Here is a 19756-nt window from a genome sequence, read left to right on the forward strand (position 1 = left end):
TCATCAGAATGCACACTGAGTGTTTCAGTCAGAAATACCAAATAGTTTTTTGCTTTGGTTTTGAGATAAAGATGGTAATTTAAGCAGGGACAAGATGTTCCAAGTTCTTTTTAAACTTCATTGTAGCCTTAAGAAGTTACTTTGGGAAAATGACTTAACTTCTTTGAGCCTTTAGTTTAGTCACTTATTTAAATGCACAACATTTCATTTACATTTTGTTGTTTCTTGAACTATAGGTACTTATATTCTCTTTTAAAAAATCATGCGGCATATAAATAAAATTTGACCAAGGATAGTAGATACGATTCCCTCAGAGTGTACCATATGCCAAACATTTTAAGCATTTTACATTAATTATTTCATTTAAACATCACAATAATATCTGTGAAGTAGACTCTTACCCCCTAGTTTAAAAATTAGAAATTAAAATTCCATTGAAGATTTAAGAATAAATGAAGGTGTCCTTGGTGGTGTAGTGGTTGAGAATATGCCTGCCAGTGCAGGGGACACGGGTTTGATCCCTGGTCCGGGAAGATCCCACATACATCAGGGCAGCTAAGCCCACATGCCCTAGAGCTTGGGCTCTGCAAGAAGAAAAACCACTGCAATGAGAAGCCCTAGAACCACAGAGTAGAACTACAGCCCTAGAACTACAGAGTAGCCCCTGCTCACCACAGTTAGAGAAAGCCTCTGTGTAGCAAAGAACACCCAGAGCAGCCATATATAAATAAATAAGTAAATATTTAAAAAAAGAATAAATGATATTTTGCATACTGGGAAAATATTTTTATGTGAAAACTAGACATTTTTATTACACTTCAATCCCTTGCTTTTTAATTAGAAAATATTAGTCCCCAGATTAAGTATCAGGTTGAAAAAATACAGTACTTGAAATCACTGGGTTTGCTTATTAAACCTGAAATAATTGGCCATATGACTTAGTTAACATGTATTAGTATATAACATGCATATTTAGACAGATGAGTGACCTATCCATTTATTATAGTCAGACATGAGCATGCCAAGGACTCCTTGATGTCCACCTCACTGTGGTACTATTTACAGTCTGAACTATAAAATACTAGGTTGAAAAATCATAGTCTTACTCAGTATCTTGCATTCAGAAAGCCCACTCCAAGCTGAGCCATTCCAGGACTGGGACTCACAGAGCTTCACAAACAGAAGCTACTGCCAGGAATGTTGCGTTTGAAATGCGGCCCCCATAGCTTATGGTTGAAGTGCTTCAAAGAAGGGAGAGAGATACAAAACCTGCTCCCATTCCATTTTCCTCCTGGGGAGGTGTGGTAGTAGGATCATTCCTTTCTGGTAGTGTATAATGTGAAGTGCAGACAGACAGATTCTTCATGTCACTGCATTCTTCATCTCGCCCACGCCAACCTGCACGAGGATCCTTACCCTGCTGTGCCTGACAGATGGCAGTTCCCAGCCTCCCGTCTTCCCAGGCAGTCCTGATCGTCCTGCTGTGTGGCTAATAGCTGGTGCTAGTTTGCCTCATTATGCCCAAATTCTTCAAACTCTTTCCCTAAGCAGTAGCCAATTTCATTTCACATAAATTTTGTTCAGTTACTTCATTTTAATCAGACACTATAGCACTTGTTAATTCTATTGTCTCTGAAGTTTTAACAGAAAAATAATAAAGAAGTACTTAAGCATAATGGGAGATATTTTATTTTCTTTTCAGAAAGGGGCAAAAAGATCCATAGCCCTTAAATGTTTTCATTTTTCTCCAGTAAGCTAGCTTGCTAGTGTGGTTGCCCAGGACTCATATCACCCATCATAATTAGCAGGAAAGATGATTGGGAAGAGGCAGCCAAATACCATAAAACCATCCCTCAGTATCCGAGGGGGATTGGCACCAGGACACACCCTTAGGTACCAAAATCCATGGATGCTCAAGTCCCTCATATAAAATGGCATAGTATTCGCATACAACCTATGTACATCCTCCCATTTACTTTAAATCATCTCTAAGTTACTTATAACACCTAATACAATGTAGTGCTATGTAAATAGTTGTCAGTACACAGCAAATTCAACTTTTGCTCTCTGGAAATTTGTGGAACTTCTTTCCCCAAATATTTTTGACCCACAGTAGGTTGAACCCATAGATGCAGAACCTGTGGATATAGAGTCAACTGTACCTGCCATCAGGCACTGAACTTTATAGAGTCTGCCTGTGTGTTCTATTTAAAATGTTGCTCTAATCACCAGAGGTTTACTTCCCCAAGCACTAAAGTTTTTCATTTCTGTCTTAAACTTTTATTGTAGAGCTCATAAAATAATAACCTTTTTTTCCTTCCATAGGGGTTTATTTCCTTTGGCATCTTTGGATTGGACAAACATTTAATCATCCTACCTTTCAAAAGAAGGTAATTTTAGTTTTGAAATAAAGCTATAACTGTAAAGGTAATGACAAAGCCATTTATTAAGATACTTAAATATTTAATTAAGCCTTTAGAAACTTCTAGGAGACTACAGAATGGTTAACCTAAGCACCATAGAAAGGTTTTCTGTTGATTCACATATTTGTTATATATAACTGCAGGGAAAATGTCAGAAGAGCTGTCAATAATCCAACATTGTAATTTGCATTTTAATAGGAATTGATGAAAACTGACTTCTGTCTATGCCATTAACTATATAAAATAAAATGAAACTTGAAAATGTATTTGCAAATGGAAATAAGAGGCGGTATGCTCCCAAAGGTCTATATTTGGTTGTCTTTCTCCTTTGACAACAGGATTTTTCTATCACACTTACAATTTATAGAAAACTCAAGTTTTCTTCTTTTTAAATTTCATTTTTTAAAACTGGCTTGGTGAAGAGTTTCTTGAATTCAGGTCAGGAATTTCTTTGTGAAAAATAATGAAGTGGGAACACTTCACCTTCGTGGTAGGAGGAAGTGGGGATGGGGGAGAAATTTTGTACTTCCTTGTTTGTTTTCAAAGTCAAAATTAATAGAAACTAGAAGTGCTAGTGGAATTTATCTTATAGGCTATATAAAAGTGCCCAGTAAATGGTTCCTGTTCTTCTCCTTTTTTCCATCATCATTATTGAAATGTAGCTGCTAGGGTTGGTCACAATGCTTTGAAGAAAGAAGAAGGCGTAATAGGAAAGTCACTGCGCTTAGTCATTAGCTTCATGATGTGGATCATTTAAGAGAGTCAACAGATCTGCTGTCTGGGTTGGCAAAAGAGAATTGTTCTTTACTCTATATCCCATTATTTGTCTCTCTGGTAAATTAAAATTTAAATTAAGTTAAATTGCTTGATCGCTGTATATTATTTTTGCATTTTAAAACTACAGAATGTAGAATAAGGAACTTCATTTTTTGGTAGATCCTGAAATAGTTCAAACATGTCTAGAGGGTTTATAAAATGTTCAAGTCTTCTGCCCAAGCCTGCTCTGAACAGGAAACTAAATGCAGGTTAAATATATTTCTGCTTCAGAGACTAAGATGTCTGGGTGTTGTAAATGACAGCTGTGGTGAATGATAGCTTTGGAACAGCCATATTGACGGAGTGATAAGCAAGAAGGAGCTCTCTCAGGGCTTTTCTTTCCTAAAAAATTTCATCCTAAAATTTTTGGTTTTCAGACTTGAATTCCTATGGAACAGTAAAGAAACAGCAGAAAATAAGGATTCTTCTGTTCCTGAGGAAATAAAAATGACCTGTCAACAATTTATCCATTATCACCGTGACCTCTGTATCCAAAACATTGTGAAGGAAAGAAGGTAAGTACAGGTTCTAGATAATTATATATTAGATGATTAATTTTGGTTTGTGATAGGCTAACATGCTTGTAACTAACTTTGTTATTTTCAATAACACATATACACATAAAAGTTAAAATAGCTATAGGTCAGTTTATAGTTTAAGAAACAGCATTTATAAAAGCCATATAACTTTAATTTTTACATTTTTAAATGCCATTTATGATTTCCATATAAAATATGGAAACTTTAGAATGAACCAAAATATAGCAGAATATTAACATTCAGTTCATGCTGGCCATTAATATCTCTCAAGAAACTTTGAATTTTGTATTTAGAAGTGATTTTATATTCCCTATCTCCTAAGGATATGCTAGTAATATGCTACTTCATATTACTAATGATATCATCAAGAAAGTAAAGTGAAATTTCTGTCTTTTAATTAATTCTGCTGCTTATTTTTTGACCTCAAGTCCTAATCTTTAGTCTTTGACATCATATTTATTCTTCTAATCCTCAGGCATGGAGTATACAGCAGGAAAGAATAAGCAAATGTTCTAGTGCCAATATATTTGGTTGTCGAAAAACAGGAAAAGAACATGATATAAAGAAGCAAATACTTTTTTTTCTGTAACTGAAAAGTTGAAAATCTATGAAAATTACCATTCAGGATAATTTATTTACATATATTATGCCACTATATTTCATTAGAACCAGAAGGTATCCTGATTCAGCTAGTAGAAAGGGGATTCACTGGGTGGAGATCAACACTAAAACTCAATCCCTGGATCTGTCACTTTGTGGGAGATTACTAGCTGTGTGACATTGGGCAAGTTCAGTTCTCCAAACCTTAATTCTCTTCCTCTTTAAAATATCTAGCTCTTGGGGGTTGTTTGCATTAGATAACAAAATCTATGTAATGGGCCTAGCCTAGTTTCTGGGAATGGTAAGCTATGAAGAAAAATGAGTTTCCCACCCCTAAAGGGTCAAACACAATGATTTCAAAGTACAATCTATGGATAGTTTCAACAATTTAAAATTGCTTTTTCAAATTAAGAGAGGGAACTCTGTGTTAGCTCCACCAGGCCCACTCTGACTGTTGACTGTTAGGAAGCATAGCTCTTGCCATTTGCAGGGCTGCCAGGCTGCCTCCGTCCCAGATGGTGAACGGGCACAGGCTGGCTCCAGTCCTCTGTCACTCTGCACAACTTCCTAGACTGCAGTTGTACTGCCTGATCAGTCCTCAGAAGCAAATATGAAGCAGCTGGTGTCCGGATTAGAAGGTGTAGGGCTATACATTTAAAATCAACAAGCAGGAAGAAGGCTCAGACTTGGGATGTAATATTCAGGCTTTTGTTCAAAGTGATGTTTGTCATTGCAAAGCATAAATTAAGATACCCTATTACTAAGCAAAATACTGATGTTACAATAATATTTATGTACTTGAGAAATTGTTTCATGTGTATTAACTTTTTAATTTTTATATGAAATGCTAATTTATATTCATGATTAAATGTTTTAAAAGTTTTTGTCACCTGTTTCTCATTTCATCTTGATTTTTCAGCCACTGTTTTCCTATTGTCAAGCACTTTAGGTTTTACAGCTTGACTAATGCTTGTGGACAGATTCATGTATTTGCATTAGGAAGACAAAATTTAAATAATTAAGAAGTAGGTTTATAATTTAAAAATTAAAAATAATCTGAGAAATCTTATGGAAATTCCTCCAAAAATTAAAAATAGAACTGCCATATGATCCAGCAATTCCACTTCTGTGTATTTACCCTCCAAAAATTAAAAACACTAATTAGAAAAGGAATGTGCACTCCTTTGTCCACTGCTGTATTATTTACAATAGCCAAGATATTAAAAAAAAACAACAAACAAACCTGTGTCCCTCAGTAGAATTGATAAAGAAGATATTGTGTGTGTGTGTGAATATATATAGTGTATACATATATATACACAATAGAATATAACCCAGCCACAAAAGAAGAATGAAATCTTGCCATTGTGACAACATGGAGGGCATTATGCAAAGTGACATAAGTCAGATAGAGAAAGATAAATACTGTTTGATTTCACTTATATGTGGAAACTAAAAAAACAAAACAAATGAGAAAGCATTACAAAACAACAGAGTCATAGATACAGACAACAAACAAGTGGTTGCCAGAGGGGAGAAGGATGAAGGGAAGAAAGTAGGTGAGGGAGATTAAGAAGTACAAACTCCCAGTTGCAAAATAAATGAATCACAGGGATGAAATGTACAGTGTGGGGAATAGAGTCAACAACTATGAAAAAAAATCTTATATTTATAGCAAGACAGATCTCACTTATCCTTTCCCTGCTTCATAAGGCAACAAATTCCTATCATATCAATAAGATTATTTTGCTCAGGACATGAAGGCTATTTGTGGGCACTGTGATAAGCAGAAAATATTAAGGTTTGATTTGAGTAACTTAATAAAAATTGTCACTTTTTGCTGCTGCTGCTGCTGCTAAGTCACTTCAGTCGTGTCTGACTCTATGGGGTCTGTGTGACCCCATAGACGACAGCCCACCAGGCTCCCCCGTCCCTGGGATTCTCCAGGCAAGAACACTGGAGTGGGTTGCCATTTCCTTCTCCAATGCATGAAAGTGAAAAGTGAAAGTGAAGTCGCTCAGTCGTGTCTGACTCTTAGCGACCCTATGGACTGTAGCCTTCCAGGCTCCTCCATCCATGGGAGAACTTTCAAAAATATTATTTAATGTTCCTGAAACAATTATGTATTTTAACTAAGAGTATAACTTATAAAATATGTAATAGGTATCTACAGAACTCATCTGATCATAAAAGACCATCTACTATAAAAAGAGTATTTCTCTGTTGATGTAGTTACATTATCTAAGTCATTAAGTGTTTCTGTTTTCACAAGCATGGCATATTTTGTTTTCCTCTGGTAGATCTTTCTAGGGTTAGGCGATTTAACAAACCCTTTATATTCAGAATAGTTTCATCCCTGTCACCTCTTAACTATCATGCTGTCTTTCCCTGTCTCCTGTTTTTCCTGGCTTGTCTTCCATCATGCAGTTCTGATACCAGATTTACAGAACACATGGGTGAATCATTCCTTTGACATACAGGTGTGGTGCAAAGACTTCTGCCGGGACCTTCTGTGGCTGTGACTTGGTGAACTGGCTCATTGAAGTTGGCCTCGCCTCTGACCGTGGGGAAGCTGTGATATACGGAGATAGACTGGTGCAAGGGGGAGTCATCCAGCATATCACCAATGAATATGAATTTCGGGATGAGTACTTGTTTTATAGATTTCTTCAGAAGAGTCCTAAACAGAGTCCTCCCACTCTTAATGCGGACATTCCCCAGCAGGAAAGATACAAAGAAATTGAGCATTCATCCCCATCCCCTAAGACCTAAGTTATGAAGGAGACAAGCCCACATGGAGTCATACTTTAGCCTCAGATCTGTTACTTATTAGCTGTGGGACCTTTGGCAAATCACCACGTTTCTGAGCCTCAGTTGCCTCTCTGTAAAAATTGACATGTTCCCACTCCATGCTAATATTCTGTGATTTTACGTGTATGTGTAACACACAGAAAACTGACTTAGAAAAAAGAGAACCAAATCAAAATTTAAAGTTCTGATAATGAATATAGTAATTACTATAATTATGTCAACATTTTAAAACATTGCTTCTTCAACTGTGTGCTATAATTTCAAAATCAACATCCAATTTACTATTCTTTTAAATTGCCAAATTTGGCAGGTGTGCTGCTGGGGGGATATGGTCCTTAAATTATGACCATTTTGCACTTATTGATAGCATTTCCTAAAAGAAGTTTAATGATTGTAATGAGAGGCCTTCTTATTCTATTTTTCCCCTTTCCTCGGCAAATAGTACTCATTAAAAACTAGAAGCACTTTTTTTTTAAGGTTCATCTTCTCTTGCTTTGCTATCCAAAATAGTAATCTGTGCCATTAGGAGGGGAATAAAAACCTCCATAAATATTATTATCTCTAAAATCCATCAACAGAAGTGTAGTCTAATCTTTAACTTTTGTACTAAAAATAATAATTTGAGCAGATGCATTTAAATTTGCCAACAAAATTATTGCCATGTGAAATATCATTTCTGGTGTTTGCACAAAGCATCTCAGAGCAGAAGGATAACCCTATACCTTTTCCCTGCAGTTAAAAAGAAGAGAAACTATGTAATTCAAGTCGAGATTTTTAAATTCTTTACCTAACATCCTACTGTTACATATACAATTTAGTTTTAAATATCCATGTATAAAAATTTATACATTTGAAAATTATTAAATGTTGCCCTCAGATAAGCTTTACCTTCGGTCAATTAAAGAGACATCTATTCGCATGACCTTTGAACCTCTACTTAACTGCTAGGTGTCAGTACTGGTTTAACTTATTGAAAACTGTTTCAAATATTTATTTGTCTCATACTTTTTAGTGTCATATGTAAAGGCCATTTAGAAAATAATTTATAGGGTTAAATCACTGCCTTTTTAATGCAACAAAATGTAACCAAAAAAAAAAAACAAAACCCTGCATGGAAGCCTAGGGTATTTAACGAGTAAATTACACATTAATGTGTAGTATTAATCTATACCAATTTTAAGTTTAATAAGGGAATGGGGTTTTCAGCAGAACTGTCTTGCTACGTAACTTTTTTTTTTAATGACTACATAATAACTCTCAGAATGCTCAGGAGTAAGCATAAAGCCTCACTGCTGTACCAGGAGACTTAGAGTGATAGCAATAAAGATACTAATTCATATGCATGCAAGCAACACAAACTCAAGTGGGGAATTTGTTTTGCTTGTGAACAAGTCATATTACACATGTTATTTGCATGAAGGGAATTGGAAGCATCTTTTTCCATGGAAGCACTAAAAGAAAACCCTGACTCAGAAAGATCTGCAGTTTCAGATAATGGAAGTTTTTAAGAGATGTTTTTAGAATTAAGGATATGCTAGTTTTATTAAATAAAAATATTTGTAACTTTTACTTGCTCACTGACAGCAAGTTTCTCAATAAAATACCTATTTTAACTTGCTTTGCCAGTGTCTTTTCTTTGAGTAATCCAAATAATGCAGAAGCCATCAGAGAGGTCTTTTCTATAGATTCTCAATGTTTCCTTAAGCGGATCTCTTGAGGCTGACTATCCTTCATGACCCAATGGGACCTGTGCACAGGACCTTGCCCAAGGATGCACTCAATAAGCACCTTTTATTCATGAGTCAGTATGACATTAAAGTCCTCACATATTTATTTTTTTCATAATTTTTAATATGTAGGGTCACAGCTGGAAAACTTATCCAATACAATTTTGATTAAAAGCTGCCACTTTTATACTAATCTTCAGCATGATCAGTTGTTCTTTTCTGTTATCAATGTGTAATTCCATGCCTAACTTGTGTTTAAATTTCAGTATTTTTTAGAATAAGGTTAAATGCGCTTGTCATGTAAGAATAATAATTAATGATCAGTAAACTACTAAAAACACAAAAATAATGTAAAAGTATTATGTCACATTTGCTATGCAGCAGAATACAGCTTAGTTTTGCCCCATCATACCTCATATCATGTATAATATTAAATTAGATCACTAAACTAGATGGTCAGGTGATTGAGTTATGGTTGGAAACAAGATCAGAAATATCACTGTTTTTCAGGAAAAGACAGGATAATAAATTTCTCCAATTATTATGATAAAAGCCTAAAAGAGAAAACATTCACTCCGCAAAACCTGTTTTAGAGCAAAATTACAAATAGGAACTAGATTTCCAAAATTCTAGGTGGCATAATTATTTCTATGGTAAATATTTTCATTAAAAATTAATATATAAATTGATGTTTTCATCAAAGATCGAACTCGCTTTCTCTAAAATACTCATTAGATTATTCCCTTGGTTTATTATGTAATGGTAAATAATAAACCACATAAGGACTGACCAAAAAAGCACTTAATTTGAGCTACTATATTTTTTACTCTTAAGAAACCCATGAAATTTAAGAAAACCTTAAATTTTCTAAAATATACCACAAGGCATTAATTACCCACTCAAGGACCAAAGCCCAAATACCATTTCAGATTTATAAAGTCTCCCAAAATGTTTTATAAATTAATTGGCTATTTTATAAACATTAATAATTCTTGTCTTTATTTGGGGAGTTATTATTCCCGTTTGATTATGAAAAAAGGGAACAGATTGACCTCAACCTTAATAAAAGGCTATCTTATCTTCCAAGTTATACAGCTGGATTGTCTAGCTAACATTCTCAACTTTACAAGCAGAAAAGAGGACTGTGTAAATTTTTTCCATCAGTCCTCAAATGTTAATTTAACAGATGTTTATTGAGCATCTACCTTGTGCCAGACATAATGTTGAATACTAAGTACACAACAGTGGGGGAAAATTGTGAGAGAGAGAGAGGTGTTAAACATTTAATTACACTTGTGATCAGGCTCTCATGTGGCTCTGAAAGTGTGTATCAAGAGACCCAACCTTGTGTGGGGAAACTTCCTAAGGAAATCATGCTTCAGCAGAACTCTCTATTAAAGAGCACATGAAATGAATGATGCAGGCAGAGGGTGTAGTCATGATGAAGGGACTGGGCACATTCAAGGAACTGAAAGAGCAGAATAGAAACTTAAAAAAAAAACCCATGACAAACGCATAAATAAGATAGACGGGAGCAGAATCTTGTTGATAGTTGGTAAGGATTGGGACTTGTCTCAGTGACTGTTTTAAAAGAGTTTTAGATTCAGTAAGAAAATTAACAACTTGATTTCTAAAAATGAGCAGAAGATCTGAACAGATATCTCACCAAAGATACAGAGATGGCAAATAAGCATATTAAAAGGTGCTTTGCATCATATGTCATTAGGGAAATACAAATTAAAACAATGAGATACTACTATGCAGATGGTGACTGCAGCCATGAAATTAAAAGACACTTACTCCTTGGAAGGAAAGTTATGACCAACCTAGATAGCATATTCAAAAGCAAAGACATTACTTTGCCAACAAAGGTCCGTCTAGTCAAGGCTATGGTTTTTCCTGTGGTCATGTATGGATGTGAGAGTTGGACTGTGAAGAAGGCTGAGCGCCAAAGAATTGATGCTTTTGAACTGTGGTGTTGGAGAACACTCTTGAGAGTCCCTTGGACTGCAAAGAGATCCAACCAGTCCATTCTGAAGGAGATCAGCCCTGGGATTTCTTTGGAAAGAATGATGCTAAAGCTGAAACTCTAGTACTTTGGCCACCTCATGCGAAGAGTTGACTCATTGGAAAAGACCCTGATCTGGGAGGGATTGGGGGCAGGAAGAGAAGGGGACGACAGAGGATGAGATGGCTGGATGGCATCACCGACTCGATGGACGTGAGTTTGAGCGAACTCCGGGAGTTGGTGATGGGCGTGCTGTGATTCATGGGGTCGCAAAGAGTCGGACACGACTGAGCAACTGAAGTGAACTGACATACCTATTAGTATGGCCCAAATCCAGAACACTGACAACATCAAATGTTGGCAAGGATGTGGAACAATAGGAACTCTTATTCATTGCCGGTAGGAAAGCAAAGTGATAGTAGTCACTTTAGAAGACAGTTTGGCAGTTTCTTATAAAATTAAACATACTCTTAGCATGATATCCAACACTCATGTTCCTGAGTACATACTCAAATGAGTTGAAAACATGTCTACACAAAAACCTGCACACAGATGTTTACAGCAGCTCTATTTATAATTGCCAAAACATAGAGGCAACCAAGATGCCCTTCAGTAGTGGATGTCAGCAACCAGGATAACCAGACAATGGAATATTATTCCTCACTAAAAAGAAATGAGCTATCAAGCCATGAAAAGACATAGAGGAAACTTATGTTACCAAGATATAGGGACAATCTGCAAAGGCTATATACTGTAGAATTTCACTTATATAATACTCTGGAAAAGCCAAAACTGTAAAGACAATGAAAAACGAGTGGCTGTCAGGGGTTAGGGGAAGGGACGGATGAATAGGTGGAACGCACAGGACAGAGCGATGAAACTGTTCTGTATGATACTGTAATTGTAGATACATGTCACTATACATGTGTCCAAACCCATAGGATGTACAATGAGTGAACCCTAATGTAAACTCTGGATTTGGGGTGATAATGATGTGTCAATGTAGGTTCATCAAGCATAACAAACGTAGCACTCTGGTGTGACATGTTGATGGTAGAGGGAGGGTAGAGGAACAGGGGTACATGACAACTCTATACCTTCTGCTTACTTTTGCTTTAAACCTAAAACTGCTCTAAAAATAATCTATTTTTTTTTAATTCAGAGGGAAATTCATGACCAGATTTAAAATTTTAATAGGTCATTTTGGCTGCAGTGACCCACGTGGCTGAAGATAAAGAGCACAAATGGGTGTAGAAGAACTTAACTGCAGTGGTCCAGGTAAGAGCCTGGTGCTAGTTTGGTCTAGCATGGTATCAAAGGAGAAAGTGAAAACATGCAGGCCCTAGAGAGAGAAATAAGACTCACATTTCTGTGCCGCAATAAACCACTGAACTGCTTACCCTTCGTTTCCTCACATATTAAAAAAGAGAGAGGGGGCACATGAGGTTGGCTAACGTGCTTCATGACTTAAGAACCTATCCCTGAATTATATGTAAGACAAACCAGAATTAACTGAGTACTTGATAAAGTTTTCTTTTGTAATGGAAGTCCTACGTTAGACAAAAGCTCTCAGATGATTTTTAAGAGAAAATTTTAAAAAATTTCTGAGCACTCTTTAGCAATAATAGTAACACAGTATTTTACTAACAATCCTAATTGCAATGATGTGTGTGCATGCTAAGTTGCTTCATTCATATCCGACTCTTTGCAACCCTATGGACTGTAGACCCCCAGGCTTATCTGTTCATGGAATACTCAAGGCAAGAATACTGGAGTGGGTAGCCATTCACTCCCTTCTCCAGGGCATCCTCCCAACCCAGGGATTGAACCCAGGTCTCCCACACTGCAGGCAGATTCTTTACATCTGAGCTAGTGATCAATAAATATGACAGTATAATCAAATACCTAAAATAGAAATTTCTAGAAACCAATAAATACCATGTCATTTTGAGTTGGATTTTTCTTTTGTTTATATTTGCAACTTTGAGTCTTTCTTGGTAATCTCTGTGTAACTTTAACAAAGTTTTATAATTTGGGGACAGATACTATTACTCATATATAATGCTCATAACACATTATACATTATAGCATTTTAATGTTTATAATATGTTAATATTTCTATTTCATCACCACTATCCCACTCTTTGGAAGGAAAGTTATGACCAACCTAGACAGCATATTCAAAAGCAGAGACATTACTTTGTCAACAAAGGTCCGTCTAGTCAAGGCTATGGTTTTTCCAGTGGTCATGTATGGATGTGAGAGTTGGACTAGAAGGAGGGCTGAATTAGAAGAATTGATGCTTTTGAACTGTGGTGTTAGAGAAGACTCTTGAGAGTCCCTTGGACTGCAAGGAGATCCAACCAGTCCATCCTAAGGGAAATTGGTCCTGGGTGTTCATTGGAAGAACTGATGTTAAAGCTGAAACTCCACTATTTTGGCCACCTGATGCAAAGAGCTGACTCATTTGCAAAGACCCTGATGTTGGGAAAGATTGAAGGCAGGAGGAGAAGGGGACGACAGAGGATGAGATTGTTAGATGGCATCACTGACTCAATGGACATGAGTTTGGGTAAACTCCGGGAGCTGGTGATAGACAGGGAGGCCTGGTGTGCTGTGGTTCATGAGGTTGCAAAGAGTCAGACACGACTGAGCAACTGAATTGAACTGAACTGATCCCATTCCTGTTCCTGTTTTCCTTGAATGAACAGAAGTAAAAGATGCGAGATTTGAGACACCAAAACAGTATCTCCTAGGGTCTTGGCTTATTTCATGTCCTGATCTCCCAGAAAAGCTCTAAGTAAGGAGCATGGGTGAGAGAATGCTAGATAATTAGAGCTAAAAAGCTCACTGGTCAGCTAAGTCTTGACAAAGAGCATGTTTGAGTTTAATAAAAAATTTGCATAATTAAAACACTAATAAAACAATGTGTAAATCTAGAAAATTTTGCTAGAGCTGGCTAATACTTGCCTAAAGCACAAAAAATTTATTAGTTGAGATAATATTTTCCACTAAAAAGAAAAATTTGCCTTCTTACTGTAACTAATAAATGCATACATTATTTTAATGTTTCATGCTTTATGCAGAATTGGACATTTCATTATTGTGATTTTTTTAAGATATCATGGCTAACAAAATGTATACATCAATACCTGAAGCAACACCTGACTATCCATGATCTATATGTCCAATTCCAATCTTATTTCCTTTCTCAGTATTTCATCAAAGCTATATGTAGTTTTAATAGCCATGCTATCACTTGAATTCTATTAAAGAATAGTCAGATCTGCTCAAATTAAGTTTATATTATTTACCAAAGTAATGGATTCTAACTTTGAGGATGATTGCTGACCATTTATGTGATCACTAAGAACTAACATTTGACTTATAAATTCTAATTTCATCTTCTGTACACTGATGAAAAAGATTAACAATTTTATCCACTTGAAGATGCTTGTTTTGAAGGATTGATTCCATCTCTTTGAACAGTTCTTTCTCCAGTTTTCTCATGTTGTCCAACATTGTTTTGGCTTTTTCCTAAACAATTGAAAAATAAAAATTAGTAAATACACAGACACATATGTGCATGTGAATGCACACACACACACACACACACACGAATCTAACCAAATTCCAAATCACCTCTACAGACAAGGTTTGTTCATTCTGGTTTCAATTTCTGGTTCAGTTCCCCTTCTATTCTTTAGACAAAGAAGGAATGAAATTCTTTGGGAAAAATCATTGTTCTAGTTTGAGGTAATCTATTAACCACAAACTATTAGTTATTCTTAGTATAAAAGACAATAACAAATATGTAGTATTAGTCCATAAGCAAGAAACATAAAAGACAAATAACAGGTCAATTGAAATTTTTATATTAATTGTGAATAGGGAAGACTGATGAAAACTGGCTGAGCTATTTTTGTGAATTTGGATCTTCTATTTTTAAGACCAGCATTATCAGATTAAACAGGGGAATAGAATAGTAACATTCAAGGGAAAGAACAACTAAAAGAAAAGAGATTTTCTCTATGATTCCTTGTTTCAACAGGGGGTTAAAAAAGTCATGATTCTTATTGAAAGGAGCAATTTCAAGTTATTAATGAATTACCATCAGTTAGAGGGTAGGTACTGGTAGAGAATTATAAAAAGTGAGTATAATTTTGAAAATTTGAACCATTATAGAGCAGAACTCCATCATGATTCTTAACTTTGAGCTGTACTTCAATATGAAATTGTATGCAATTTTTTCCCCTCAAGAAACTCTGCATTCCATATCTGAACAAAAAATGTATTTTGTTTATAAATGGTATTAGAATAATTTGGTCACCTCTTTGAAAAAGTTAGAGCCCTACTTCATAACACCTGCAAAAATAAATTCCATATAAAGAACTATTTTTTCCAAATATACACATACATACTAGAAGAAAATGCAGAGGTTATATTTATTTTGAGGTGAGGCAGGCCTTCTGAAGCATGAAATCAAAATGCCTTACAGTAACAAATATACTTTACTAAATTTTAAACTTTTGTCTGACAAAAAAGTTAAATAAAATGAGATTAAAAATTTGCTACCTAACAAAGTTATTCACATATTTTTTGCCTCTTTGGGGCAAAGGGCTAAACAATCAAGAATCACTTGAAAAACGGGCTAAGGAATATAACAGGCAAATCATTTAAGAAGAAATACCAAAGGCCAATAAACATATGAGATTTTCAACTTCATTAGTAATCAAGAAATGGTAACAAACTACCAGTAGAACTGACTCTCCCTAAAACACAAAAGTAGTTATTTACACAGCCAGGACTAAAACCAAACTCTTTGACAATTCTTCCCTCAAATTCTACTGTATTTCCACTACTTTGTTGTCAATCAATATTTAATACCAGCTGGTTTTAGAAAAGGCAGAGGAATCAGAGGTCAAATTACCAGCATCCACTGGATCATCAAAAAAGCAAGAGAGTTCCAGAAAAACATCTATTTCTGCTTTATTGACTATGCCAAAGCCTTTGACTGTGTGGATCATAATAAACTGTGGGAAATTCTGAAAGAGATGGGAATACCAGACCACCTGACCTGCCTCTTGAGAAACCTATAAGCAGGTCCGGAAGCAACAGTTAGAACTGGACATGGAACAACAGACTGGTTCCAAATAGGAAAAGGAATACTTCAAGGCTGTATATTGTCACCCTGCTTATTTAACTTATATGCAAAGTACATCATGAGAAATGCTGGGCTGGAAGAAGCACAAGCTGGAATCAAGATTGCAGGGAGAAATATCAATAACCTCAGACATGCAGATGACACCACCCTTATGGCAGAAAGTGAAGAGGAACTAAAAAGTCTCTTGATGAAAGTGAAAGAGAGTGAAAACGTTGGCTTAAAGCTCAACATTCATAAAACTAAGATCATGGCATCTAGTCCCATCACTTCATGGGAAATAGATGGGGAAACAGTGGAAACAGTGTCAGACTTTATTTTTTGGGCTCCAAAATCACTGCAGATGGTGATTTCAGCCATGAAATTAAAAGACGCTTACTCCTTGGAAGGAAAGTTATGACCAACCTAGATAGCATATTCAAAAACAGAGATATTAATTTGCCAACAAAGGTCTGTCTAGTCAAGGCTATGGTTTTTCCTGTGGTCATGTATGGATGTGAGAGTTGGACTGTGAAGAAAGCTGAGTGCCGAAGAATTGATGCTTTTGAACTGTGGTGCTGGAGAAGACTCTTGCGAGTCCCTTGGACTGCAAGGAGATCCAACCAGTCCATTCTAAAGGAGATCAGTCCTGGGTGTTCACTGGAAGGACTTATGCTGAGGCTGAAACTCCAATACTTTGGCCACCTCATGCGAAGAGTTGACTCATTGGAAAAGACCCTGATGCTGGGAGGGATTGGGGGCAGGAGGAGAAGGGAACGACAGATGATGAGTTGCATCACTGACTTGATGCACATGAGTTTGGGTGAACTCCGGGAGTTGGTGATGGACAGACAAGGAGGCCTGGCGTGCTGCGATTCATGGGGTTGCAAAGAGTTGGACACGACTGAGCGACTGAACTGAACTGAACTGAACTGAAGTAAACTCTAAAATAGTAACTTTTTAAAAATTTTATTTCAATGTTACTTGCAGAAATGTCAAAAAGCAATTTTACTTAGTTTAATGGGCATTTAGTAGTAATTCTACAAAACTCACTCCCAAAACAGAAAAAGAAAAAAAACCTCACTCCCACAAGCAGTATTTAAGGGGAAAAGGGCGCTGACAACTCTTGAGAACTATCTTGAGAAATTAGAGCAGTGCAGAGGCTGCTCAGGGAGGAGTGAAGGATAATCCCTCCAGAACAGACGTTCATGAAACATATCACTGAGAAACTTGAGCAAAGGCAAGAAGAACCAGAGGGTTCATCATTTTTCACAGCGCTGTGCTCAGTCAGGATGAGCCAAGCCCATGGAGGGAATGACACTTCTGACCCAGGGAACTGGGCCTGACTCAGTGCACTTAATAGGCTCCTGGAACAAAACACTTGCCTCTCACTCCATACCACTTGGCTACAAAGAAAGTGTTTACACTGTAGGTCAGAGGTCAAACAAATTGGTCTCAGAAAAAGCAGAAGTAGTGTCAAGTGTGAGTGCATGCTAAGTCGCTTCAATCATGTACGACTCTTTGTAACCCTATGGATGGTAGCCTGCCAGGCTTCTCTGTCCAAGAGATTCTCCAGGCAAGAATACTGGAGTGGGTTGCCATGTCCTCCTCCAGGGTAGTGTCAAGAACATATAACAAATAGAGGATCTGGACAAAGCTCTCTGCTTTAAGCATAAGTTGGGGGGAGGGGAGAGCAGACAGAAAAGCATGACCACTATATAAACATACTACAGAAAAAGGAAAAAAAAAATAATTACCTAGGAGGAAAATGCATTTAATGCATTTAATGTAGAAAGAATGTAAATATATATATATACCTTGACAAAGTAAAAGTAATTATAGACAATAAAAATCAGAAGCTAGTAGAAGCAAGTGAGAAAAGATATAAGATGATCAATTTTTTCCTTCATTGCAAGGAATCAGTTGATAGTTTTATGAGAAGCCTTTAGGTAACCCTTCCATTTCCTTCTAATCTATTTTTTTAATCTCTGGAGCAGAGAAGGAAGAGGGCAGGAAGGCTGAAGACATATGGATATTATAGAATTGTCTCCCCATCTATCTATCTGCCCCTCAAAATATCTACTTATTTTTGGAGATGAGATTTTGTGTGATATATTTAATCTTTTATAATACTTATGTTTAAAAGTATTATATAAGCATTTATCATTTTGTAAAAAACTCAACTCATTATAATTATTTTAAGTCTATGGAGTGTCAAGTCACTTTCAGTTAAAATTAATCTGAGGGTACATGATCAAGAACATTATTTGAGAGACCAAGTTAACTCCCCTCCAGTAGTCTTATAATTTTTGGTGTGAGATACACTAAGCAAGCTACTTAAACTCTCCAAGTTTCAGATTTATTATGAATCAGTGAACAAAAATGGACAGAAATGAGTGAACTTAATTCACATGACCATTATATCTACTGCTGGGGCAAGAATCCCATAGAAGAAATGGAGTAGCCCTCATAATCAACAAGAGTCTGAAATGCAGTACTTAGCTGCAACCTTGAAAAAAGCAGAAAGATCTCTGTTCATTTCCAAGGCAAACTATTCAAAATAATTCAAGTCTATGTCCCAGCCACTGATGCTGAAGAAGCTGAAGTTGATCAGTTCTATAAAGACCTAGAAGACCTCCTAGAACTAACACCAAAAAAAGATGTCCTATTCATCATATGGGATTGGAATTCAAACGTGGGAAGTCAAGAGATACCTGGAGTAACCGACAAGTTTGGCCTTGGTGTACAAAACAAAGGCAAAGCCTAACAGAATTCTGCCAAGAGTATAGACTGGTCATAGCAAATACCCTTTTTCAACAACCTAAGATAACAACTTTACACATGGACATCACCAAATGTCAATACCAAAATCAGACTGACTACATTCTTTGTAGCCGAAGATGGAGAAGCTGTATACAGTCAGCAAAAACAAGACCTGGAGCTGATTGTGGCTGAGATCTTCAGCTTCTCTTGGCAAAATTCAGGCTTAAACTAAAGAAAGTGGGGAAAACCACTAGGCCAGCCATGTATGACTTAAATCCCCTATGAATATACAGTGGAGATGAAAAATAGATTCAAGGGATTAAATCTAGTAAATAAAGTGCCTGAAGAACTATGGACAGAGTCCATAAAATTGTACAGGAAACAGTAAACAAAACCATCCCAAAGAAAAAGAAAAGCAAGAAGGCAAAATGGTTGTCTGAGGAGGTTTTACAAATAGCCGAGGAAAGAAGAGAAGTGAAAGGAAAGGGAGAAAGGGAAAGATACAGCCAACTGAATGCAGAATTCCAGAGAAGAGCAAGGAGAGACAAGAAGGCCTTCTTGAATGAACAGTGCAAAGAAACAGAGGAAAACGACAGAAGGGGAAAGACTAGCTAGCTCTTCAAGAAAACTGGAATATCAAAGGAACATTTCATCCAAAGATGGGCACAATAAAGGACAGAAACAGTAAAGACCTAATAGAAGCAGAAGAGACCAAGAAGAGATGGAAGGAATACACAGAGGAACTGTACAAAAAAAGATCTTAATGACCCGGATAACCACGATGGTGTGGTCACTCACCCAGAGCCAGACATTCTGGAGTGTGAAGTTAAGTGGGCCTTAGGAAGCACTGCTGTCAATAAAGCTAGTGGAGGTGATGGAATTCCAGCAGAGCTATTTAAAATCCTAAAAAATAATGCTATCAAAATGCC

At 36.4% G+C, this 19756-nt stretch overlaps 2 protein-coding genes across 4 annotated transcripts in view; one reads left to right on the forward strand and one right to left on the reverse strand.

The window, feature by feature from the left end:
- GPR155 (G protein-coupled receptor 155) overlaps positions 1 to 10417 on the forward strand; it is a 41797-nt gene extending 31380 nt beyond the window's left edge. For 2 of the 3 annotated variants that reach the window (XM_010859808.1, XM_010859807.1), the window contains 3 exons: positions 2326 to 2390; positions 3617 to 3754; positions 6859 to 10417. In XM_010859808.1, coding sequence (XP_010858110.1) covers positions 2326 to 2390; positions 3617 to 3754; positions 6859 to 7150 — 495 coding nt within the window. In that variant the 3' untranslated portion in view covers positions 7151 to 10417. Of the gene's footprint in view, positions 1 to 2325; positions 2391 to 3616; positions 3755 to 4253; positions 5437 to 6858 lie in introns of those variants that run through there. The other variant, XM_010859809.1, reaches the window with a different exon arrangement.
- A 3473-nt stretch (positions 10418 to 13890) lies between these two features.
- The window catches only part of SCRN3 (secernin 3), a 32321-nt gene continuing 26455 nt past the window's right edge, over positions 13891 to 19756 (reverse strand). Inside the window, exon 8 of the mRNA XM_010859811.1 lies at positions 13891 to 14461. Coding sequence (XP_010858113.1) covers positions 14291 to 14461 — 171 coding nt within the window. The 3' untranslated portion in view covers positions 13891 to 14290. The remainder of the gene's footprint in view (positions 14462 to 19756) is intronic.

This window comes from Bison bison, unplaced genomic scaffold (genome assembly GCF_000754665.1).
Source record: "Bison bison bison isolate TAMUID 2011002044 unplaced genomic scaffold, Bison_UMD1.0 scf7180017864460, whole genome shotgun sequence".
NCBI classification, from domain to species: domain Eukaryota; kingdom Metazoa; phylum Chordata; class Mammalia; order Artiodactyla; family Bovidae; genus Bison; species Bison bison.